The sequence below is a fragment of the Desmodus rotundus genome, chromosome 8, assembly GCF_022682495.2.
Source record: "Desmodus rotundus isolate HL8 chromosome 8, HLdesRot8A.1, whole genome shotgun sequence".
Taxonomy (NCBI): domain Eukaryota; kingdom Metazoa; phylum Chordata; class Mammalia; order Chiroptera; family Phyllostomidae; genus Desmodus; species Desmodus rotundus.
This window is the reverse complement of record NC_071394.1, coordinates 717,123-741,470: the sequence shown is the minus strand read 5'-3', so window position 1 is coordinate 741,470 and position 24,348 is coordinate 717,123. Positions and strand designations below refer to the sequence as shown.

The 24,348-nt window shown below is 62.3% G+C and overlaps 2 protein-coding genes across 12 annotated transcripts; both read right to left on the bottom strand.

Moving 5' to 3' along the window:
* NRBP2 (nuclear receptor binding protein 2) lies at positions 1–8,599 on the bottom strand. Of its 6 annotated transcripts, none has more exons than XM_045181493.3 (19): positions 7,862–8,162; positions 7,359–7,481; positions 7,164–7,265; positions 6,973–7,062; positions 6,768–6,808; positions 6,574–6,668; positions 6,427–6,450; positions 6,273–6,356; positions 6,143–6,198; positions 5,945–6,040; positions 4,861–4,993; positions 4,643–4,745; positions 4,474–4,524; positions 4,265–4,400; positions 3,247–3,300; positions 3,087–3,150; positions 2,924–2,979; positions 2,732–2,841; positions 1–2,482 (listed from the first exon to the last, which is right to left on the bottom strand). In XM_045181493.3, the coding sequence occupies exons 1-18, from the start codon at positions 7,988–7,990 to the stop codon at positions 2,779–2,781; spliced, it is 1,500 nt and encodes a 499-aa protein (XP_045037428.2). In that variant the 5' UTR covers positions 7,991–8,162; the 3' UTR covers positions 1–2,482; positions 2,732–2,778. The 6 variants fall into 6 exon arrangements, with proteins under 6 accessions (XP_045037428.2, XP_053786109.2, XP_053786108.1 ...); XM_053930133.2 differs by lacking the exon at positions 7,862–8,162 and adding exons at positions 7,596–7,708; positions 8,491–8,582 and having other exon boundaries at positions 3–2,841; XM_053930132.2 differs by adding an exon at positions 7,596–7,708 and having other exon boundaries at positions 3–2,841; positions 7,862–7,999.
* A 1,995-nt stretch (positions 8,600–10,594) lies between these two features.
* EPPK1 (epiplakin 1) lies at positions 10,595–24,123 on the bottom strand. 6 transcript variants are annotated; one of them, XM_053930054.2, is made up of 2 exons: positions 24,102–24,123; positions 10,595–19,431 (listed from the first exon to the last, which is right to left on the bottom strand). In XM_053930054.2, exon 2 carries the CDS (start codon positions 19,374–19,376, stop codon positions 10,620–10,622), a length of 8,757 nt encoding a protein of 2,918 aa, XP_053786029.1. In that variant the 5' UTR covers positions 19,377–19,431; positions 24,102–24,123; the 3' UTR covers positions 10,595–10,619. The 6 variants fall into 6 exon arrangements, with proteins under 6 accessions (XP_053786029.1, XP_053786027.1, XP_053786028.1 ...); XM_053930052.2 differs by lacking the exon at positions 24,102–24,123 and adding an exon at positions 23,874–24,011; XM_053930053.2 differs by lacking the exon at positions 24,102–24,123 and adding an exon at positions 23,874–23,921 and having other exon boundaries at positions 10,595–19,434.
* Between the last annotated feature and the right edge of the window lie 225 nt (positions 24,124–24,348).

The window sequence follows — 24,348 nt, the reverse complement described above, 5'->3', positions numbered from 1 at the left end:
ACATGTGGCTGAGAATTTCCAAAGCACGGGGGCAAAGAGAAGATCAAGAGAGAGACAGAGAGAGAGAGAGAATAGACAAAGGGTCAGAACTCAGAAAGGCACAGAGTTCTTGGGACTAGAAGAAAATGATACCTTCCACATCCTGAGAAGAAATGACTCTCAGCCTAGCCCAACTTTTGTACCTGGTCACACCCACAAGCAGATGTGAGAGCACAATAAGCACAAACAGGCAAAGACTCCACAACTTTCCATGCATCCTCCCAGGAAACTTAGAGGATGCTCTTCCTCAAACAGGGCAACAAGGGAAGGGGAAAGCGTGGGATCCAGACCACAGGAGCCCAGGATGCTGGTGAAGGAGGAAGGCGTGCTGACAGCTGCGCTGGAGGTGCCAGAGCAGCAGCCTGGGGTGGAGCGGGCATAGTGGGGACTCCAGAATGTGAGACAGAGCAGGCAACAAAACCCAGATACTGAGAGGAAGTTCATCCTTCTGCAGGAGAATATGAGGGTGAATTAAGACATGTATAGAAAACTATTTAAACCTCCAAAAAGGCAATTATTAACTCCAGGGAAAACAAAAAATTGTGCAAAAGAGCAAATATAACCCTGGAACACCTTGTTTTCCACTAAGACCTGTGGTAATGAAGCCATAATAATACCTATCACACTAGGACAGTATATGTCAGGGGGTTGAGGCCAGTGACCACGCCCCCCGGCTCCCCCAGAGGACACCTAACGTAGGAAAAACAATAAAAAGCAGTAAAAGCATGTGTGTGGTTTTTGTGAAACATGGATTTTAAATGTCTGAAGAGACAGCCAAGTGAATTTGAAAAGGATCTGGGTTGGCAACTGCATTATTTATTATTATTATTATTATTATTATTATTTATTATTGGCCTAGGGAAAAAATGCACTTTTAAAAATAATATGCATATAACTTGGAAAAGATAAAAGGTAAAAAGAAAACCTCTACATAGCCTTAATTAAATGAAGCGATGGTAGTATGTAGAGTTCTGAGTTCAGCTCAACCCCGGGTGCAGTCTCTTACGCATTTGACATCAGACTGTGTAAGTCGATGTGAATCAGAGTGCTTAGCGTCAGGGTTTCCAACCAGGCACGTAGGTTATTTTAGATTTGTAATTTTAGGTTGAAAGGTGTGAGAATTTAAATAATTTTGTAGAGAGTGGAAATGTTTATGATAACTTGAGAGTCATTGCATTTGCACACTTAATTTATTTGATGCTTTGGTAAGTTCCTTTTGTCTTAGATTTTGGTTAGGGCAATGTGGTGGGTGGAGTAATGGCGCCCCTCCCCCTGAAGACGTCCCTGCCCTGATCCCCAGAAAGGACCTCGATGTGGGAGGACTCTCCTGGATTATCCAGGTGGACTCAACCTATTTACATGAACGCTTTTCTGGCTGCAGAAAATCAGACCGAAGGCTCATGAGAAAGACCCAACTCGACATTGCTGGCTTTGAAGAGGGAGAGTGGGGCCATGAGCCAAGATGGGCAGTAGCCTCTGGAAGCTGAGGGTGGCCTTCAGTTAACAGTGGGTCAGAAAACGGGGGCCACAGCCCTCCCACTACAAGGAAAGGAATTGCTGCCCAGCACCCAGCGCCATGCCTGACCCCACAAGCCAACAGCCAACCTGAAGGAACAACTGGATTTTCCCCTAGAACCTCCAGAAGGAGATGCAGCTGGCTAACATCTTGATTTTAGTCTGGTGAGACCTGGGCCAGACTTCTGACTTACAGAACTACAATAAATTGGGATGGTTTTAAGCCTCTAAGTTTGTGGTAAATTCCTATAGCAACACTAGACCACTGATAGAGTGGTCAGCTTTCTCAGTTTGGCATTTGAAATGCTTTAAAAGAACCCTGAATGCACTAAATTTATACATGCAATTTAAACTATTGAAGAGTGTTTACATTTGAAAATGGAGGGGAGGTGGTTCAAGAGAAATGAGCCCAGGGCAGTGGGGGCCAGTGGGAGGGACTGGGGCGGGGGCGGGGGGGGGGGGGGTGAGCGCGGAGGAAGCACAGTGAGGAGTTGGGAGGACGTCTGGCCTGACCTCTCCAGGCCAGGGAAGACAGGAAAGAACAGCCCTCTGAGGGGCTGCAGGAGCCAGAAGAGTGTCCACAGAAGGGGTGGCGGTCCCAGCCTCAGAGCAGTGCAAAATCAGAGAGGGGCTTCAGGGCAGGTCTGTGCTGGTTGGGGTGCCAGAGCCACATGGTGCTGGGAACTGGGGCTTCTTGCAGTGTCTCTGCTGTCTGCTTCTCCTGCCAGGTCATGGCCCTGCTCAGCACCCGGCACCGTGCCTGATGCCTGTAGGTGCTTCACCCATGACTTGAGGTGGGGGTTCCTTTGTGTGGGTCTGTGCTACCCTCAGCCATGGCTCCCTGCAGGGCAGCCTCCCCATTTGGAAGGCTCAGTCGCTGATCAGACAGCTTGGAGGGTGGACAGGATTGCTGGCTGGCAAACGGAGGCTGCGGGAAGGAAAAGTGAGTGTGGAGGCAGGCTGGGTGAGGGGATCCTCGACCGAGGGATGTGTGTGGCCTAATCATGCCTCCCACCCTGCTGAGGGGGTCCCTTGTGGGCCCAAGGCCCCCTCCCTTGACTCTAGCCAGGGCCTCTGAGCAGCTGTGCAAGGTGGAGGGAGGGTCCTCAGTAGCAGGCGTGGGAGCCTCAGCCCCCGGGCACACAGGCAGAAGGCAGCCCTCTGTCAGTCCCCAGACCCTCATGCCCAGCTTCCCGATGCAGGTCGCCAGGTGTGCTGTCACGGCTAAGCTCCACGGTGCTTGCGGAAGGCGCTCTCCAGGAAGGCAGCCAGCTTAGTCCGGTCGTCCTGCAGGGCAGGAGGTTGGCATAGGGGGACCAGTGCAGCCCACACTTCACCCTTCCAGACTGGACACACCCAGCCTGCATACCTCGTGGACGAAGCCGTAGTGCACGAGCTCGGTAGCGAGGTCCTGGGCACTGTCAGCTGTGGCAGGGGCGCGGGCAGGGGCATGGGGGGCGAGGCGTGAGGCCACAGCGACCCCCGAGCCCACCCCAGCCCACGGTTCCCATCTGGGTCCCCACCCAGCCTACTTGGAAGCAGGTCATAAGTGAGCTGCCGGTGCAGCCGGTCCTCCAGCACCAGAAGCAGAGTTAGCTGGGGAGGTGAGAGGGCAAGGTCGGCCCTGCAGTCAGTCCCGCCCCTGCCCCACCCCCACCCCCTCTCTGTTCACCAGCCTGGGGCCCTGCTCACATGCCAGCGCGCCTTGTCCTCACTTCTTTCCAGGTTACACTGCATCTGGATCACCTGGGGGTGGTGGGGGCCCAAGGTCACCCACAGAGGCTCATACTCAGCAACTGAGGAGCAAGAGCAGATGCACCTCAAAGGGGCCCAGAGGGACAGTAAGGACTGGAAATGGGGACAACCTCTAAGGGGAGACTAGAAGGCTCCTCTCGCTGAAGGATGAAGAGGAGTTTTCACAGCAGGACAGAACACCTGACAATGAGGGAGCTGTGGGAAGCAGGGGCAGGAGGAGGCCGAGGCCAGCAGGCTACGACAGAGCAGCAGCACAAGATGCCAGCAGGACCAGGCTGCACAGTGCTTGCAGTGGTCGGCAGAGGACCCCCACGATCTCCGTGGGCAGCTCTGTCCGTTAGGACGTGAATCTGGCTGCAGTGTGGCGGGGAGCCAAGAGGAAGGAGGCCAGGCAGGGGGCAGGCGGAGCATCCAGGTGGGGAACGGAGGTGACCTGGATGCGAGCTGTGGCCGTGGAGATGCACCCAAGGGCAAAGCTGGAGCCTCTGGAATCCAGGGGGTGTGGCCATGGAAAGGGAGACGAGGCTCCTGGCAGGAGGGAGTCTTACAGGAGGAGAGGTTGGGGAACATGGCAGAGTGGGGATGGGGGGATGGGGGGGGTGCGGCATGGAGGAGTCACCAGGACAAATGTCAGGGAGTTAGCAAGCCAAGGTGGTGGATCACAGAGGGCTGGGGGTGATGAGATTTCCCGACAGAGAAGCCCTCTGGGAGCGGGTGGGATCAAGGGGACAGCTTGAGTGTGGACAGGCTCAAGGGGTCGGGGCAGGGTGTCTGCAGGGGCAAAGGGTCTCCAGGAAAGGGGGTATCCCAGCTTCTCGTAACATTCCCCAACCTCCTCCAAGGGGTCAGCCAGGACCTGGTCTCTGGCAGCCTGGGAGAGAGCTGGGCTGGGGGGACTCAAAGGCAGGCATGAAAAGGGCACCCCGTTGGGCAGCAGACAGAATGGGGGGCTCACCTTTCTGGTCTCCGAGTCAAAGGGTTCCGGCGTTGGGGTCTTGGCCTTCTGGGCCTCCTCCGGGGGTGGGGCCAGCACTCGGGGCAGCCCCAGGGGCCGGGCAGCAGCAAAGTTCATCAGTGGATAGATCCCGTTTCTGGGGACACACTGGGGTGGCTGGGGGCTCAGGTCTGGCAGACGCCTGTCCCCAACCTCACTCCAGCTCTCACCTGACATCCTCCAGGAATTTGTCCAACTCCAAATAGGAAACCTCCGAGTACCTGGCACGGGCACGAGAAGCACCATGAGAGTGGCCAGCCAGCCTGCCCTGCTGGTGGGGCAGGACTGAGTGGGGACTGGCCATGTGGAAAGGGAGGTCTTGGGGCAAAAGCTGCTCACCGCCACTGCAGGGGGTGCCGGGAGGGCCGGGGGATCTCTGCCAGGACTGCGTGCAGGTCCATCGACTTGGTCTTCTCCTCCACCACATTCTCAGGCATGAGGTCTACAGGCCACAGGGGTACTCAGGGTGGCGAAACCTAAGCTGCAGGTCCTGCAGGCCCCCCTTCCTCAGCCCAACCCCAGGCCCTCCACCCACCCCTGGGAGGCCTGCCCCTCACACTGGTGCTGGATGAAGCAGTGAGCTGCCAGGAGCTTCAGCGAGTGCACCTCGAAGAGCACACGGTGGAAGAGGAGGTTGTGGGCAGAGGGCCGGCGGGCAGGGTCTCGGGCCAGGCAGGAGAGGATGAACTCCTACGGGCGTGGAGAGGACAGGCTGCATGCTGCTCCGGTCCCACAGTACAGGAGAGGAGGCCCTGAAATCCCTGGGCCCCAAGGGTCCAACCCCCATGGAGCCTTCGTGCAGGAATGTGCATAGGGGGGCAGCCTGGATAGGGCCAGGCAGCCAGGGTGTGACCCTACACACAGAACAGTCAGGCCCTGAGCCAAGAACTTCTCTCAACCCTCACGAAAACCTAGGGGTGGGGGGTCGGTGCTGTCGTCTGCTGTTCACAAAGGAAGTCTGCTCAGAGCACCAGCAGAGCAGCCCGGGTCCCTGGAGGTCATGCGGCCCTGCATGAACCTGCCTACCACAGCCTGCCCCTCTGCTGCTTGTCTCGGCCAGGCCCAGCTCCAGAGGTGACCTTGATAGGTCCTTACCCCCCACACCCACCCATGCCCTGCACAGCCTCTCTTGTCTGTCTCGGCTCCACCTCCCCACCAGTCCATCCAGGCCCATCCCTTCCCTCTCCCATCCCCGGAGGCCATGTGGTTAAGCCAGGGAGTCCCCAGACTCTGGCCAGAGTGGCTGTGGATGCAGCTTCCGTCCCATACTCCCTGTGCCCGCCCTGCTGCTCACATGCCTCCCCACCTCAGCCCAAGCTGGAGCCACGTTACCTCTAGCCTGTCCTCTGCGGGCCGAGCTGGTGCAGACACTGGCTCTACCACTTACTCTAGAGCCGTGGACAAAGGACTCAGCTGCTTTATCTATAACATGGACATCACAACAGTGCCCTCACACTGTCTGTGTTCCCTGGCTTTAGGGTGTGCGCCTAGAGCCTTCAGGCCTCGAACTCAGCCTGCAGTCTGGGTCAGGCCTCCTGGCAGGTGGGCCTGCACATGCCTCGGCAGCATGGACCTGTTACACCTCCAGGCCTGCCTGAAACACCTCCCCAGCCCTACCTGGGGGGCAGGCAAGCTGCTTACCCGCATGTTGGGATCACTCAGCGAGTGCCTGGCACGGGCGACGGCCTCCTCTGTGACCCTGGTGTCTCCGTTGGCCTGGATCTCTAGCACAGCCATCTGGAGACAGGGCCAGGAGGTCAGGCACCAGGGAGTGACAGCACAGGGAGGGGGTGCAGGGAGCTGTGAGGAGGCCAGGCCAGGAGGGCATGGGGCCAGTACCTCCAACGCACACATCCCGAAGGAGAAGATGTCCACCGCAGTGCGGTCTGCCACCTCTGAAAGAGGGACAGAGGGTCAGCACCGCACGTAGGGCGGATGCTGTGCTAAGGGCGGGGCCTCCTGGACTCACCGCCATACTCAGGAGGGAAGAAGTGCAGGTTCCGCGGTTCTTCCTGCTCCGTGTGGATGGGACTTCGGAGATCATCCGGAAGCGCTAGGGCAAGCGCAGGGGTGAGCGGACCGGACCTCTCCATGGCCCTCCATCCCCCAGGGTCCCCACACACCATTGGAGAAGATGCGGTGCCACACTGCGCAGGGCACAGGGGAGAAAGAGCGGGGTCAATGTGATGGGGCCTCAGGCGTCCCCAGCCCTCGGTTCCCCGGGTCCCTGGTTCCAGGTCCCCCAGCCCCGCCCCCTGTCCTGCTCGCACCGGAGCCGATCTTGATGAGGCCGTTGTGCTGTATGAAGATGGTGTCACTGGTCAGGTTCCCGTGGATGATGGGAGGGCTGCAGGCGTGCAGAAAGCTGCGGGTCATGGGAGAGGAGAGCAGGCAGAGCTGGGTCAGGGGGCGCCGGGGAGGCGGGGCATGGGGGGCAGAGGCACGCGCAAGCCCAGGCGCTCACCTGAGCGCAGACAGGATCTGCGTGCACCAGCGCTTCCAGGCCTGTCGGCGGACGCACTCCGTCGGACCAGCGGGAGAGGTGGCCGGGCCTGTGGTGCCCCCATGTGCCCCGGCCCCTCAACCCCGTTCCCGTTCCTGAAGCTGCCCCATACCCCATGCCCCGCACCGTCTCTGTCCTGGATGCCAACCCTGCCCACTCCCCATACCCGGGCGTTCATGGCCTTGTGGTTCTTCTTGGTCTTTTTGAGGAATTGCTTGAGGCTGCCCGAGGACACGTACTCTGTGATGAAGATGACCTGTGGGGCGGACGGGCTCTCCGCTTGCCAACTGCGGGCGGGCGCCCGCTGCCACCCCACCCGCCAGTGCCTCGCCCGCCCCCGCTGTGCCTGGGGCTCACCCTCGCGCCTGCCTCGGAGGCGTCCAGCCAGTACTTGTGCAGCTTGACGATGTTGGGGTGGTCAACGAGCACCAGCTGCTCAAACATGGTCTGGATCTTCTCCTGGGAAGTGTGTGTGTGTGTGGGGGGGTGCAGTCACGCGGTGGTCACAAGAGGTGGGGCGGTGGGGTGGGGGGGGCATGCCGCAGGCCTCACCTCGTGCACAGAGAAGGCCTTTCTGTCACTGAAGTGCAACTCGTTCCACACCACCTCCACCCCCTCCTCTGTGTCCATGGCCAGGAAGGTGCTCTGGACCCCGGGCATGTTTCCTTGGTTCACCTGGTGGTGGGGGTGGGAATACCAATGTGCTGTTAGGTGTCAGGGGAGGCAGTGGGGACTTGATCTCTTCCCACATCCTTCCCACGGGTTCAAGCTGGTGTTGAGGGTACTGGCCTACTCTGGGGGGAAGCTGAGGGCATCCGGGGGATTTGGAGCAGGTAGCAGGCGGTTGAGGATGGTTCCCAGGCGGCTAGTGGCTGGTCCCAGAGAGGCATGGGGAAGTGATCCTGCCAGACGGGCCCTTAGTGAATCAGGGTTCCTCACCAGGGCATGGGGGCCAGGCCAAAGGGGTGCAAGAAGAAGGTCGCCCACTCGAGGCTGCAGAGATTTCGGGCCTTCTGTTCCCCACCTTCTCCCTCACCCACCCTCCTCCTGCCCACCTGCTCCCGCCGCTTCTGCCAGCGGCCGCACGGGCTTTCCTCCAGGATGTCGCTCTCATCTTCGCTCTCCTCCTCCCGCTCCCGCTCCCGCTCCCGGCCCCGCCTGGGCGCCGGCTCCGGAGCCGCCATGGCTCGGCGAGCCCCGGCCGCCGCCCTCCGTGCAATCTGCCGCCGCCGATCCCCGCCCGCCCTGGCCCGGCTCACAGAAGCACAGCCGGGAGCTGAACCTCCACCGCCTCGAGCCCTGACCCAGGCTCCAGGAATTGGGCGGTGCGGGTGCACGGCCGGGGAGGTGGAGCCCGCCCGCCCGCCCCTCTGGAGCCACCTCCTCCGGCTGGAGCCGGTGTGCAGCTTCCCAGGGTAGAGCAGAGCCCGCGCAGCGCAGCGAGAAGGCTCCTCCTGTCAGCCTCTCCGGCCCCGCCCAGACGAGCCCCCACCTCGGAGCCACGCCCGACGGGAGGACCCGCCCCATTTGAGGCTCCACCCCGTTCTAGGCCCGTCCATAGGAACCCCGCGCTACTTTGGTGACGCCCCGACTAGGCCACACCCACTTGCTTTTCTGGTTCCGCCCTGCAACCCCCGCCCAGTCAGCACCCCAACACTAGACCGGGTCTGATTTAAGGGATCACCTTATGTAAGGCCTCTCCCCGGACTAGGCCCCGTCCATTCCTGGCTAAGGCCCAGGAGAGTCCCCATCCGTGAGCTCCACCAGGTACAGAACTCTGCCTCATTTGGGTCCTCTCCGCCAGGGCCCCGCCCCCTCAGGCCACGCCCCGTCTAAGATCTCACCAATCCGCGCCTACGGCCCCGCCACAGCTAATCGCCCACCCTTAGCCCCGCCCCACATTCCTTGGCTCGCAGTGGCCTGCGGACCGGGCCGGGCCAGGGAGCCTGGGAACCGACCCAGCTCAGCTCTTGGAGCCGCGCATACTTCCAGCACTGCTTCTCCATCGCATTCCGGTGGCATACATCCCTGACCGCGCGGTTGTCTCCGAGCTTTCCCCAGGGTGGATCCAGCGTAGAGTGGGCACAGCCGGCTCCTCCCAGAGATGAGTCCCTAAGGTCTGGGGGAAGGCCTGGGACCCCTTTTGGGAGGCCAGCTCCCTTGTGTGCCCCCTCCTGCAAGAATACGTGGGGAGTCAGTGAAGGTGACAAAAAGCCACGCAAACAGGCGATTTGATTTATGACCCCAACTTTCCCACTGGCCCTAATTTTGTGCTTCCCTTTCCCTGGAACTGGGGAGCCCTGGGGCATCCGGTTCCCCAGGAGACTCCCCTGCCCTCTGCCTCCAGCCCCATCAAAAGACAAGCTCTGGAATTCTCACCTAAAATCCCCTCCACAACCCCTGCTCTCCTCCCGTGGTTCCCTCCCTGGGAACCTGTTGTTCCCTCACCCATCCTTCACTTTCTCTTTCTAGGGAGAAAGTGGTGGACACAGGGGCCTGCCTCCTCTCAAACAGACCCTCAAACTTCAACTCTTGCTCCTTCATCTCCATGCAACCGGTCTTCAGCCCTGGTGGTCTCTCAGAGTCCCTCGAGACACCATCTTTTCCTGGCCTTCAGTATCACCATCTGACCCCTCCGTGGTCATAGGTCATGCTAGCACCCTCTGCTGCAGCTTCCCACCCAGCAGCTGGCGATACTGCAAAATGTTACTCACCTGCTGCCAGGTCTGGCCCTCTGTCACCTGCCCCAAATAGACACTGTCCGATTAGTGACTGAAGTTCTAGCCTTGTTCAGGAGGCTGTGAGCATGACCTAACCACACAGGTGGCCCAGGGGCTGTTCTGAGAGATGGTTCTCTGTTACCATAGGTTTTCCACGCTCATTTTCCGTGTTTAATCTCTTATGGCTACAACGCAGATGTACCATTTGGTGGATGAACCTTCAGAAGTCTGAACTCAAAAAAAGTTTCATTTATATATAAATATTTCTTTGCAAATCGTAAAGGTCCCCACGCCTACAGGGAATAGCTATGGCAGGAGACAGAATCACCCTGTGCCTTTGATGGACAGGCAGTGGCATGGATGGCCAGGGCAGGAGGACCCACACTGAGAGCAATTAGGGAGGTAACTAAAGGGGGGAACTGGTTGGGAAGATACACAAACAGCAGAAGGACTTCTTGATTGAAAGGAATGCATTTAATAAAAACTGGAATACGCAAAATGACGTATGCACTTCAGTGCGATAGGTGGAGGAGCCAAGAAAGAGTTCTTTTAAACAATTTTTTGAAAAAATTCTCATGTGAGGACATTTTTCATTACTTTTACATAGAGAGATAAACTTCACTGCAAAGGAAGCATGGGCCAGTTGCCTCCCTTATGCAGGGCACACCAGGTGCCCAGATCCACAGATGGAACCCACAACCCAGGCATGTGCTCTGACCAGGAATCCAACCGCAACACTTTTGTTATAGGACAACTCTACAACCAAAGAAGCCACAGGGACCGGGGCCAAGAAAAAGAGTTCTTAATTGTAAGGGCGGCAGAGTTTATCAATGATGACTAACTGCCAATATTCTGTCAAATAAAAACATATTGAATACTCAGCAAGGGAAAACAGCAAGAGTACCCAGGATGCTGCCCAGAAGAAGCATGATTATTTTAATGGAAAGGAAAGATACAAACCTCTGGGAAGAAAAGAAAAAGACAATATTACAGATGTATAAAATGAATGAGAAAGATTACATTAAAGGTAATTTTAAAATGTTCTGGGTAGAGTAAGACACTTTGAAGGTGAATACTAACACCAACAGTTTATTTATTCCCGAGAAAGAGAAAGAAATAACAGGCCGGTTTCAGGGTCAACAGCAGCCTTCTGAAGCAGCTGCATGTAGGTGAGGTTCTCGTGCGTGTTGGGGTCGAAGAAGCCCTTGGTGTCGTCGCTCGGGTCCGCCAGGACGCGGTTCATCTCCTCGTCGAAGTAGCCGCGCTGGTAGGCCACGTGCACGGGCAGCCGGTGGCTGTGCACGGGGTCGATGATGCCGCCCGTGGCGATCTGGGCCTCCAGCAGGCGGATGCCGTGGTCCCTGACGATCAGGTCCTTCTTCATGGCCTGGAAGAGGGAGATGGGCTCCCCAGTGTAGGGGTCGGTGTAGCCGGTGACCGCACGCTCTGCGGACAGCAGCTTGTCGCGGATCTCGCCGCCCACCACGCCCTCGGCCACCGCCTCGTCCACGGACAGCCGCTGGTTGCGCACGGGGTCGATGAGGAAGCCAGTGGCCGCCTGGGCCTCCAGCAGCACCAGGGCTGTGCCGGGCCGCAGCAGGCCCTTCCACATGGCCTGGTAGACGCTCATCTTCTCCTGCCTGGTGGGGTCATCCCTGGCAGGTGCCAGCACGCCCGCGATGCAGCTGGTGCCCTCCAGGTAGCGCCTGACCGAGTCCATCTTCAGCACCTCCTGGGGGCTCTTGGTGCCCTGGGCCAGGCCCCGCAGGGTCTCGGGGTCCAGCACCCCGGATGTGCCCAGCTGGGCCGCGGACACTTGGCGCCGCAGGCCCCTGAAGGACACCCTGCTGAGGCGCTCCTCCGTCTCCTCCACAACCTGGGTGAGGATGGCCACCAGGCTGGGCAGGGCCAGGTCCCCGGCCGCAAGCTGGGCCAGGAGCTCCTCCCGGCGGGCCTGGGTCAGGTAGGAGGAGGAGAGGACGTCCCACACTGACACCGGCTGCCCGCGGAACCGCCCGGCACGCACCTCCATGGTGGCGGCACGCAGCTCCTGCTCCTGCGGGCGCCCTGCGGCCTCGCTGTCACTGCGCCCAGGCAGGCCAGAGTCCCCCTGGCCAGGGGCGGCGTCCCCCTGCACGCGCTCCGTGCCCGGGGCCTCTTGGGCCTCCTGGGCCTCCTCGAGGATGGTGGTCAGCCGGCGGGTCAGCGCGGGCAGGCCCAGAGCCCCCGAGCGGAACTGGGCCAGCAGCTGCTCCCTCCTATCAGTGCTCACATAGCTGGACTCCAGCACATCCCACACGGGCACCGCTGGGCCCCGCAGGCGGCCCACCTTGACCTCCATGGTGGCGGCACGCAGGGCCCGCTGGGGGTCCGCGGGGGCCCCGGCCAGCAGCGTGGTGAGTGAGGCGCCCAGCTCCTGCGCGGTCAGCGTGCCCGCCTGGTACCTGACCAGCAGGTCCTGCCGCAGGCTCTCGGACACCTCCCGGTAGAAGAGGAGCTCCCAGACGGATACGTCATGGCCCTCGGAGACACCCACGCCCGGGGGCAGGGCCACGCGGATGTCCTGCAGGGCGCGGCGCAGCTCCTGGCTCAGCTGCTGCAGGGCGGAGCCCTGGCGGGCCAGCTGCAGCACATACAGCCCCGTGTCAGGGTCGCGCACGCAGCGGCGCAGCAGCTGCATGTAGGTGAGGTTCTCGTGCGTGTTGGGGTCGAAGAAGCCCTTGGTGTCGTCGCTCGGGTCCGCCAGGACGCGGTTCATCTCCTCGTCGAAGTAGCCGCGCTGGTAGGCCACGTGCACGGGCAGCCGGTGGCTGTGCACGGGGTCGATGATGCCGCCCGTGGCGATCTGGGCCTCCAGCAGGCGGATGCCGTGGTCCCTGACGATCAGGTCCTTCTTCATGGCCTGGAAGAGGGAGATGGGCTCCCCAGTGTAGGGGTCGGTGTAGCCGGTGACCGCACGCTCTGCGGACAGCAGCTTGTCGCGGATCTCGCCGCCCACCACGCCCTCGGCCACCGCCTCGTCCACGGACAGCCGCTGGTTGCGCACGGGGTCGATGAGGAAGCCGGTGGCCGCCTGGGCCTCCAGCAGCACCAGGGCTGTGCCGGGCCGCAGCAGGCCCTTCCACATGGCCTGGTAGACGCTCATCTTCTCCTGCCTGGTGGGGTCATCCCTGGCAGGTGCCAGCACGCCCGCGATGCAGCTCGTGCCCTCCAGGTAGCGCCTCACGTCCTCATCCTGCTTGACATGTTCCACAGAGCTGTGTCCTTTCTCGAGTTTCTCTAGCATTTCTTTGGTAATGATCCCCGATTTGAAGAGTTCACAGGCCGTGACTTGTCTCCTGATTCCTCGGAACCACAGCTGCTTACTACTCTTCTCTTTCTCATCGATCGTCACAAAGATATTTTCCACCACCTTGTCCAGGGCGTGCTTCGTGTCTCTTTTGTATTTTCCAACTAACTCAAATTTTTTCTCCTCTGTGACGTATTCTGAGTTCAGCAGCTCCCACACAGAAGGTCTCTGTCCCTTGTACCTGCCGACGGTGACATCCACCCGCTCGGTCTCCAGGGCCCTTCTCGTGGCCTCATCGACATAGGCAGGTTCTTTTTCATCGCGGATCACGGGGAACAACGTCCAGCACACAGCCCCTTTCTGGAGGCTTCTCTGCTGAAGCTCCTGGTATGTCGCCTTCTCGTGTGTGTTGGGATCCACGAACCTCTTTTTCATATGCTTCTGATCAGACACGAGCGGGTACATGTCCTGGTGTAGACAGCCACGCCGGTAGGCCGTGTCCAGCGGGAGCCGGTGATGGTGCAGTGGGTCCACGACGCCCCCTGTGGCCACCTGCACCTCCAGCAGTCTCAGTGCCTCCTCCCGGTTGACTAACTTCCTTTCCATGGCCTGGAAGAGCGAGAGCGTGCGCCCTGTTTCTGGGTCTGGGTAGCCTTTGACAGCCTTCTCGGCGTTCCGGAGCCTGTCCTGAAGGTCCTCACCCACCAGGCCGGTGGCCACAGCCTCATCCACAGAGAGCCTCTGGTGGTTGTGGGGGTCCAGCATGAACCCTGTGGCTGCCTGGGCCTCCAGTAGCAGGGCTGCAAACCCTGTGGGGATGAGTCCCCTTGTGCTGGCCTCGTAGATGCTCATTACCTCCTGCGTGGAGGGGACAGTCACGCCCGCAATGCAGCCACTGCCTTCTATGAAGTTCTTCACGTGCTCCAGGCTGCTGAGGGCCTGTCCCCTGCGCAGCGCGTCCAGGCTCTTTTTGTCGATGATTCCAGCATTGAACAGCTCTGAGGCCGTCACGTCCCCACCAATCCCTGGCACCTTGATGACCTGGTGTTGCTTCTCTGTCTCTTCAACTGTGGCGGTGACGATCTCCAACAACTGTCGCAGACTCACAGCCTGGGCTCGGTACTGCTGGACCAGCTCCCGCCGCCTGTTCTCCGTGAAGTACTGAGACGACAGCAGGTCCCAGACAGACACGCTCTGACCCGCGAACCTCCCCACATGCATGGTCATGGTCTGCGATCGCAGGCCCTGCCTCGTGGCCTCATCGATGTACACGTACGTCTCTCCTTTCTTTACGATTTGTAGCATGTACAGGCCGGTCTCGGGGTCCTCTACACAGCGCTCCAGCAGCTGCAGGTAGGTGAGGTTCTCGTGCGTGTTGGGGTCGAAGAAGCCCTTGGTGTCGTCGCTCGGGTCCGCCAGGACGCGGTTCATCTCCTCGTCGAAGTAGCCGCGCTGGTAGGCCACGTGCACGGGCAGCCGGTGGCTGTGCACGGGGTCGATGATGCCGCCCGTGGCGATCTGGGCCTCCAGCAGGCGGATGCCGTGGTCCCTGACGATCAGGTCCTTCTTCATGGCCTGGAAGAGGGAGATGGGCTCCCCAGTGTAGGGGTCGGTGTAGCCGGTGACCGCACGCTCGGCTGACAGCAGCTTCTGGTAGGTCTCCTTTCCAAACATCCCTGCTGCGAAGGCCTCCTCCACAGTCAGCTTGCGGTTTGCCACGGGGTCGATGAGGAAGCCGGTGGCTGCCTGGGCCTCCAGCAGCACCAGGGCCGTGCCAGGCCTCAGGATGTGCCTGCTCAGGGCCTCCGAGATACTCATCCTCTCCTTCGTGGCCTGGACAAGGACCCCGGCGATGAAGTTGCCTCCTTCCAAGCAGCGCCGCACGCTGTCCATCTGTGTGACCTCCTGCACTGTCCGTGTCCCCCGACTCAGCTCGTCCAGCGTCTTCTTGTCTATCACCTGGGACCTGAACAGGTCACTGGCTGACACCTGCTTCCGGAGCCCCCTGAAGATGGCCCGTGGGAGCTGTTTCTCCGAGGCCTCGACCAGGGCGGTGAGTGTGCTGACCACCTGCCGCAGGGCTGTGGCCCGCCCAGACTGGCAGAGCGCCGCCAGCTCCCGCCGCCTGTGGATGCTGACATACTCGGAGTGCAGTAGGTCCCAGAGCGACACGGTGAGCCCTTTGAACCTCCCGGCCCCAACCGGCACCTTCATGGCCCTCAGGGCCACTGCCGTGTGCTTGTCCACCTCGAGGGCCACATCCTGGGGCAGGGGCAGCAGCCACAGGCCGGTGTCAGCATCAAGGACACAGCGCTCTTTGAGCTGCTGGTATGTTACCTTGTCCCGCTTGCTGGGGTCAAAGAAGAACTTGCTGTCCTCATCAGTCCCAGTCAGCGCCCGACTCGTCCCCTCATCCAGGAGGCCCAGCCTGCAGGCTGCCGCCTGGGGCAGGTGCACCCCATAAGTGGGGTCTACTGCACCCCCTGTGGCCAGCTGGGCCTGCAAAAGTGGGAGGCCCTCGCTCTGGGGCACGAGCCCCTTCTCCACAGCCTGCCACAGTGAGAGGCGGCCTCCCGAGTAGGGGTCTGTGTACCCCGTCACTGCCCTCTCTGCCTGCTGGAGCTGTTCACTCAGCATCCCACTCACCAGGCCGACCTTGACTGCATCTTCCACTGATAGTCTCTGGCTGGTCAGAGGGTCCACGAGTGAGCCCGAGGCCACCTGGGCCTCTAGCAGACTCTGCCCCAGGCCCATGGGCAGGAGGCCATCCTTCACAGCCTGGTCGATGCTGGCCTTGGTCCCCGAAGGCTGCAGCAGCACGCCGGCCACGCAGCCCGTGCCCCATAGGCAGGCCTTCACCGCAGGCTCCTCAGCAACCTGGGCAGGTGATCGTGAGCCCTGAGCCAGTGCTGCCAGGGTCTCCTGGGTGATGATGCCAGCGTCCAGCAGCCAGACAGCGGGAACCTCGCCCCGAGGGCCGGGCACTGTAACATGGGCCTGTGCCAGGAGCTTTGCCTCCTGCACCCAGCTCTGCACAGCCACCTGCAGCTGCTGCACAGTGGTCTTGCCCATCCGGAAATCCTCCAGGAAGCCCCTCCGCTGCTCTTCTGTGAAGTGGCAGGAGACCAGCAGCTCCCAGAGGGATGTGCTGTCCTCAGCCCCCTGAGTGGCCTGCAGGGTCTCCTGGACCTGCTGGTCTGTGGGGATGGCAGGAGCACTTTCCTGCAGAGGCAAGAGGTACAGGCCAGAGGCTTCATCCTTCAGACACTGTCCCAGAAGCTGGACATAGCTGGTGTGTCCCCGGCCGTCCGGCGTGGGGTAGGCCTTGCAGGCGCTGGACAAGGCCATTGCTGTCTCCTGGTCAACACAGCCACGCTCAGTGGCCACAGGCATGGGCAGGTGGTAGTGGCCTGTGGGGTCAATGACCCCTCCTGTGGCCACCTGGGCCTCTAGGAGGCGGGCAGCCTGCTCCTTGCAGACCAGGCCTTTCTTCATGGCTTGGAACAGGGACACCCGCTCCCCAGAAAAGGGGTCCCTGAAGCCAGTCACAGCATCCTCGGCCCGTCTCAGCCGGGCATACAGCTCTGGCCCCACCAGCTGCCTGCGCACGGCCTCTTCTACCGACAGGATCTCCAGGCTCTGGGGGTCGGTAAGGGCTCCAGTGGCTGCCTGGGCCTCCAGCAGGGCCAGGACCACTCCTGGCCCCAGCAGCTTCTGCTTCATAGCCTGGTAGAGGCTAAGCCTCTGGTTGGAGGATGGCAGCAGCACACCACCCACGGCGCCCGAGCCACGCAGGTACCTGCAGATGCCGTCCATACGGAGCAGGGCCTCGGGGCTGACCACCCCAGCCAGCAGCTGGTCTAGGAGTTCCTGGTCAATGATGTGGGCCTCCAGGAGCTGGTAAGGAGTGGCCTGTCCCCGCAGCGTGGGCAGAGTGAGGTCTGCGCACCTTGCTGACTCCCTCTGCAGCAGCTTTGCCACCTGCTCCAGGGAGAGCTTGCGCCGCCGGTAGCTGTGCAGAAGCTGCCTCCTCCGAGCCTCGCTGAAGCACTCCGAGTTGAGCAGCTCCCACGCAGACACCCGCCGCCCACGGAACCGCCCGTAGTTCACGGACAGCAGCAGGCTCTGGAAGGCCCGCCGCGTGGCACCGTCCACCAGCTGAGGCTGCTCACTGCTGAGTGGCAGCAGGTAGAGGCCGGTCTCGGGGTCGTGCACGCAGCGCTCCAGCAGCTGCAGGTAGGTGAGGTTCTCGTGCGTGTTGGGGTCAAAGAAGCCCTTGGTGTCGTCACTCGGGTCCGCCAGGATCAAGTTCAGCGTCTGGTCAAAGTAGCCGCGCTGGTAGGCCACGTGCACGGGCAGCCGGTGGCTGTGCACGGGGTCGATGATGCCGCCCGTGGCGATCTGGGCCTCCAGCAGGCGGATGCCGTGGTCCCTGACGATCAGGCCCTTATTCATGGCCTGGAAGAGGGAGATGGGCTCCCCAGTGTAGGGGTCGGTGTAGCCAGTGACCGCACGCTCGGCCGACAGCAGCTTGGCGAACACGTTGGGCCCAATGACGCCGGCCTTCAGCGCCTCCTGCACAGAGTATCTCTTGTTTTCTTTCGGGTCGACCAGGAAGCCGGTGGCTGCCTGCGCCTCCAGGAGGACAAGGGCTGTGCCTGGCCGCAGGAGTCCCTTCCTCTGAGCCTCATAGATGCTGAGCCGCTCCCGGGAGCCAGGCAGCAGCAGGCCAGCAATGCAGCCGGTGCCCTGCAGGTACCTCTGCACCGAGTCCATGCTGCCCACGCGCTGAGCTGTGGTCTGTCCCCGCGTCAGCTGCTCATACACATCCTGGCCGATGATCTCTGCTTTCAGCAGCTCCCCGGGTGTCACAGGGACCCTTAGCCCAGAAAAGGTGGTCTTGGCAGTGGCCGCAGCCTGCTCCAGGGTAGCCCTCAACACAGCTGCCAGCTCCTCCACTGACAGCGCCCCCTGCTTGTGCTGCTGCGCCAGCGCCGCCCTCTGCTCCACTGGGACGGCCTCGGAGAAGAGTAGCTCCCACAGCGACACGGGCTGCTCCTGCAGCTTGCCCACGGAGACGGTGGCCATGGCTGCACTCAAGGCCTGCCGAGTGCTGTGCTCAATGAACGGGGGTCCCTGTGGCTCCTCTCCACGGGCCCCTCCTGAGAGGGCCAGGAAGGCCAGCCCTGTCTCCGGGTCCGTGACACAGCGGGCCAGCAGCTGCCCATAGCTGAGGCTCTCCTGCGTGCTGGGGTCTGAGAAGCCAGCGGCCTGTGAGAGATGCTGCTGCGTCTCCTTGTCCAGGCAGCCATAGCGCAGGGCGGCCTCCAGGGGCAGCCGGAGCCTACGGGCTGGACACACTAGCCCGCCCGTGGCCAGCTGGGCATCCAGGAGCCGCAGCGCCAGAGGCCTATCCACCAGCTCCTTCTTCATGGCCTGGAAGAGGGGGACACGGGTGCCGCTGAAGGGGTCGTGGAACCCGACCACCGCCTGCTCTGCCTCCAGGAGCTGGCTGTGCAGCTCTGGGCCAACCAGGCCTGCCCTGACTGCGTCGTCCACGCAGAGCCTCTGGCCGGTGGCTGGATCCACCAGAGCACAGGTAGCGGCCTGAGCCTCAAGGAGTGGAAGTGCGGTGCCCATTGGGAGCAGGTGCTCGGTGACGGCCTGGAAGAAGCTCTTCCTGTGGCCAGCAGGCAGCAGGACGACCCCTGCCACACCGCCGGTGCCCTGCAGGTAGCGCTGAACCTGGGGGCGTGCACTAACATCCTGCACTGACAGCTTGCCCTCCTGCAGGCCCCGGGCCGTCTCCTCGTCCAGGATCCCAGCCTCCAGCAGCTCAGCCGAGCTCGCTGCCCCACTCAGGGTGCGGAAGGTGGTCTTGAGAGGCAGCAGGGCCAGCCCCGTGCTGGGGGTCCGCACACACCGGCCCAGCAGCTCGCCGTAGGACAGCCGCTCCAGGGTGTTGGGGTCCAGGAAGCCCAGCTCGCGCTCCCGCTCCGACAGGCCACGCTGCGTCTCCAGGTCCAGGAGGCCCTGCTGGCAGGCCAGCTCTGGGGCCACGCGCACTCCCTGGGTGGGGTCTACCAGGCCCCCTGTGGCCAGCTGGGCCCCCAGCCAGCTCCACCCCAGTGCCCTGTCCACAACCTCCTTCCCAATGGCCTGGAAGAGAGCCAGCTTCTCACCCCCATAGGGGTCAGGGTACCCAGTGACCGCGCGCTCTGCAGCCAGCAGCTTCTCCTTCAGCTCCAGGCCCACCAGACCCCGCTGCAGGGCCTCAGACACGGGGAGAAGCTGGTCCTGTCCAGGGTCCACGAGGCCCCCGGTAGCAGCCTGGGCCTCCAGCAGAGCCAGCCCGAGACCCTCCGGCAGGAGGCCCTGCTTCATGGCAGCATAGAGACTCAGGGCCTGGCCCGTTGCCTCCATGTGCACACCAGCAATGCTCCTGGCCTGGGGCCTGGGGGGAGTGCTGGCTTCCTGCATGGCCTTCGTGGTCTTGGGGACGATGGCCGGCTTGGTGCCGTTGGTGACCAGGACATCAAGAGGAGAGGCGTGGCCATTCATGGTGCCCGGCTGGTTGTACAGAACTGATCTGCCCACGATCCGCTGTGTCTGCTCCCTGCTGAGGAGGGAGAGGGTCTGTCAGGGGCCCTGGGATGGCCCAGGAGGTTGGTCAGGGGTCAATCCCAGATCCTGGGTGACCCTCCAGGGTGACCAGATCAGCACCCACGGGAGGTCCCTCCCCTCTCCCTGGCCAGTCCCGGGAGGGACCAGGCGAGCACAGGGACCCCAAGCTGGCCCGGGTGCAGGGTGCATGGGCTCTGTCTTCTGTCGGCTGTCCTCAGGTCTCCCTGCCGCTCCACCACCCACCCTGCCTCCTGGGGGGCCCTGTGTGTTCACACCTGGCCTCTGCCCTGCAGCCCTGCAGCGCCCACGCCTCCTGCCACACAACCTCTCCCTTTGCTCTCCAAGGCTTCTCCCCACCACCCTGTGCCACGGACGCCACTCCCACCTTGTCCTTCTCCCCATGACACCTCCAGACTCACGCCTGCCATCCAGCTCGGCTGCAGCCACACACCCCCACGCTCCCCTCTTCCACCCTTGGGCCCCAACCTGTGACCTGCAAGGTTCCCCTCAGCCTGGCTCTGTATTCGCCTCTGCCTGCCCGACCCGCGTTCTCAGCGTGGCTTTTCTGTGCCCACCGCCGGGGCCAGGCACCACAGATTCAGGGCCTGCAGCTGCTCCTGTGAGGCCGTGGGCGGGGCCAGGCATAGTTTCCAGCCCCGAGGGTCCCGGTCAGCGGGCCGAAAGCCCAGCAACCCCTACTGTCCCCTCTCAGCAGACAGCTGTGTGCACGATTTCCTGAGTAGCGGTGACAGGTGCCTGACCCCTTACCCAGGCTTCTTCCGTGCTGGGTTACACTTTGTGTTCCCCAAAAAGGTACGTCCCAGCCCTCACCCCCAGTCCCTGTGACCGTGGACTTCTTCAGAAACGGCTTTTGCATGTTGTTAGGACACGGTCACCCTGAAGCAGGGAAGGACCTGATCTAACCTGCCTTGTGTCTTTGGGAAGACAGACACAGGGACAACGCCCGTGGTGCTGGAGGCAGGCTGGCGTGACGCAGCCCAGAACACCCAGGGTTGCTGCCAGAAGCACCACCGACTTCAGGCTCTGGCCTGTGCGCTGTGAGAATTCGCTTCTGTTGTTTCAAGCCCCCGGGGCAGTGGTGACAGCCGGGGGGACAGCGGCCACCCTCCCTGTCTGTGAATCATCCCCTCCCCACTTCCCCAGAAGTGGCCCCAAAGCCCCTCCTGGTCCCTCTCCCGCCCATGCCTGTCCTCACCTCCCCCGACCCCCAGCCAGCTCCCCGCGGCCTGCACCTCAAACTCCCACACCCCACGCATGGTCCAGGGAGAGGCCCAGCCCCGTGTCTGCCTCCTGCTCCCACTCCACAGCCTTTGCTGAGGTGACCTTTTACTCCGGCTGCCAAATCTGACCAACCTATTTTTGGTCGGGCGGCCCCTGACCCCCAGGTCATGGGGTATGGGGAGCCTTGTCCCTGGTGACAGGGCTCTGCTCTGTCTCCACTTACCCATTAACTCAGAGGGCTCCTCGAGACTGCCCCAGCCCCCCAAATCTGCCATCGAGCCCAGCCTGTCTGAGGCCCCGAACCACAAGTCCAGCCTCCTGGACGTCAGGGCCCCACAGCTTCATGAGCAGCTTCAACTGCCTCAGCGCTCACAGCCGCTGGCACCCCCAAGCCTGAGCTCCAGGCCCCCAGCTGGCCCCACGGGGGTGCCACTCCACCCCAGCCCACCTCATGTCTGGGCCCTTGGCCGTCCTGCAGCCCAGAGCAGGAGGGTCAGCAACGGAACACCCAGGTGGGGGCTGAGACCACATGGGAAACCCTATCAAGCCCGCCCCCACCCTTCAGCGGGAGTGAAACCCTGCTCCCTCCCCTCCCTTGCACAACTGCTGGGTGGGAGCCTCCTGGGGACGCCCTGCAGCTGGCCTGCTGCTCAGGCTCGGACAGTGGGTGCCAGGACCAGACACAGGGTGGGGCCTCAGTGGGTGCTGCTGCTGCTCTCCCACTTTCCTGAGGATTGCGGCCATCAGGGAGGGTGTGCTCAGGGCACAGTGCCCGGCATTTGAGAAGATGTGATCGGCTGAAACTGGACAGCTGGGGCCTTGTGGTGGCCAGTGTAGAGGGGGGAGGTGCTGATCTCTGCAGGGCAAGGCAGGCTGAGGGTCCCATGGTGAGGCAGCCACTGAGGGCACCTTGAAAACACCAGCTCATAGGAAGCTCCACCGTGTCCCCCAAGAGGGGGACCACACAGGTCCAGGAACCAAGGGGTGGGAGCAGCTGTGACCCGCCATCCCCACACTGACCCATTGGGAGCTTGGGCTCCTCCTCTGAAGCTCGCACAACGGTGGGTTTAGATGTCTTGGTCCCAGAGGACAACCACTTCTGCCAGGGGACACGGCTCTAGTTCCTCTGAGCTAAAGGCCATGGCCGTTAGCAGGGTGCTTGGGCCCCTTGTGTCCAGGGCCATGAGGCCAGAGGGTGGGCGACCCGCCTGGCTAAGGAGCTGATCTAACCACCACGAGAAGGTGGGGTCTGTGACAGGGTGCGGGCAGGGAGTGTGGCCTGGTGGCCCACCTGGCTCCTTCCCTACTTGGTTTTGGCAGCAAATAGCCAAATGCAACTGCCCTGCCCTCGCCGGAGCAAGGGCCTCAGGGCAGAGCGCCTGGGGTGGTCGAGACACCTGTCCACCTCCTCCTTATGCGTTTCCGCAGGAAGGGATGCTCATCGGCAACCTGGGAGTGGGTGTGGCGTGATCCTGGCGGACACAGGGCTGCCCCGACCACCTCCCGGGGCCGTGAGGCTGTCCTGCAGGCTGGCTCATCTCTGTCCATCTGTGTCCCCTCTTTGCATCCACAGGCCATCCGGAGGCACTCACTACCACTCCCAGCGTCAGATTCTGCTCCCAGGACCGAGCTGGGCACAAGCTTGGCTGCCCACCAGCAGCTCTCTAACGTGCGCCATGCAGGCTGGCATCCGGCCCACCCTGTCTTGGCAGGGGCTCCAGGGAAGTTGGAACGGCGCACCTGTCCAATGGTATCTGGCAGGGACAAGAGGCGGGAGAGACACCTCTCTACCCAGCAAAGGGTCACCTTGGCAGCAGGGCAACCAGGTGGGCACAGCTGCGTGTGGCTCTAGGCCCAGAGCCTGCACAGCCCGTGCTGCGGGGAGGAGGGAGAGCACCAGGACTGAGACCCAGAGGGGCTCAAGGAGGCTCAAGTTCTGGGCACAAAGGGGACTCGGCGGGCGGGGTTGGGGGGAGTGCCTAAGGGACACAGACACAGGGAGTAAGGACTGTGCCTGGGCACAGGTGCCTGGAGTCTGCAGTGGGGATCCTGGGAAGGCAACTGGACGGAGGGGGCTGGGGTTTGGAAGACACAGGCCAGGGCACGTGAGGGGTGTCCTGAGTCTGGGTGTGGGTGTCCCAGAGAGGTGGCCCTGTGCAGAAGTAGGTGCACTGTGGGAAGGGGCTTGTGGCCCTGGGGCTGGAAGAGGAAGGCTGAGCAGAACCCCCAACACGCATACTCTGTTGTCAACAACAACAGAGGCAAGGGAACCAGAGAAGGGAGGCCCCTCAGGTGGTTTCCCTGGAATGGCCCCACCTGCAGGCCCCAGGCCACAAGGGGAGGAGGCCATTCCTGAGACCCGCAGGTTCACATTTTTGGAGGCGGGGCACCACCCTGTCCGCCCAGGGTGGGGGCGAAAGCTCGCTGGCTGTCCACCTGGCCAGCACAGACCCAGACGGCCGGCAGGCCCGGCTGCCTCCCAGACGCAGACAGGGACCTTTGCCCAACTTCCGGCCGCATCTGGAAGGCCCGCCCAGGTGCGGACCGACGGAGAGCAACAGCCCGATAGAATCTCGGCGTCATGGGCGTGGGTGGGGCACTGGACAGGCAGAACCCCTCCACGTCCGCCGCCCAAGGGTCCTGAGATGACCTCGTGCGGGTGTCCCTGGGTAGCAACCTCAGCGCGTCAGCTCCCAGCCCCTTGGGCAGGAGCCACACCTCCCTCTCAATCTGTCAGCCTAATGGCCTCGACCCCAGGTTCCCAGCTCTGCTCCCATCGCCAACGCCCCCTCCCCGGCCCCCTGCCCATCGAGGGGGGTGGCGGGAGAACCAGACCTGACCGGCAGGGCTCCGCCCACAGAGGCTCACCGGTCCTGCGGGGAATTCGCCAGGCGGGCGAGACCCCCGCCCGAGTGCGCGTCTCCCACTCCCGCACGGGGAACCCCGGTCTCCCCATCTGCACCCCAGGCTGCTCCCACGCCGCGCACGAAGGCTGGTAGTACAGGGCTGTGGCCGCAGTGCCCCGCTCTGCCCGGGCCCCCGCGTGGACCCGGAGCTCAGACTGCCCGGGATGGGACAACAGTGAGCCCCACCCGCATCCCTTCCCCAGCCTCAGCGGCCGAGCCCGGCCGAGCGCGGCGCAGGAGTTTCGGTTTCGCTAGGCGACCGGCTCTCCGAGCCCCGGTGTCCCACCTGCACACTCCAGGGCCCGTGCGCAGTCCGTCAGCTCGCTTCGCTCCACGGCCCCGCCAGGGGCCTCCGGGATTTAAACCTGCTCGGCCCCGCCCTGCAGTGGCGGCCCCGCCCTCGTCTGCCGGCTGCGTCCCGCTGCCAGGTGGGGACGCCCCGAAGCCTGGTGGGGTGGGTAGGCATCGAGAACCGACACCCCAGGGCGCCCCTTGGCCGGACGTCTGTGAGCACCTGAAAGCAGGGCGGGCCTCGAGGTGCGGAGATGGAGGCTGCGGAGGAGCAGGGTCCTCTCCCTTCTGCCCGGCCCCTTTCTGACCCCTTACCAGTCGCGGCGGAGGAAAGCCGGGCAGGCGTAGCTGCGGGAGGCGGGTGCATTTTACGCCCGCCAGGACGGCATTTGCCGGCATTTGAATGGAGTTTGCAAGGGAAATACGGACCTGTCAGGACAGGAACACGCGGGTTTGCTTTGCAAAACGCG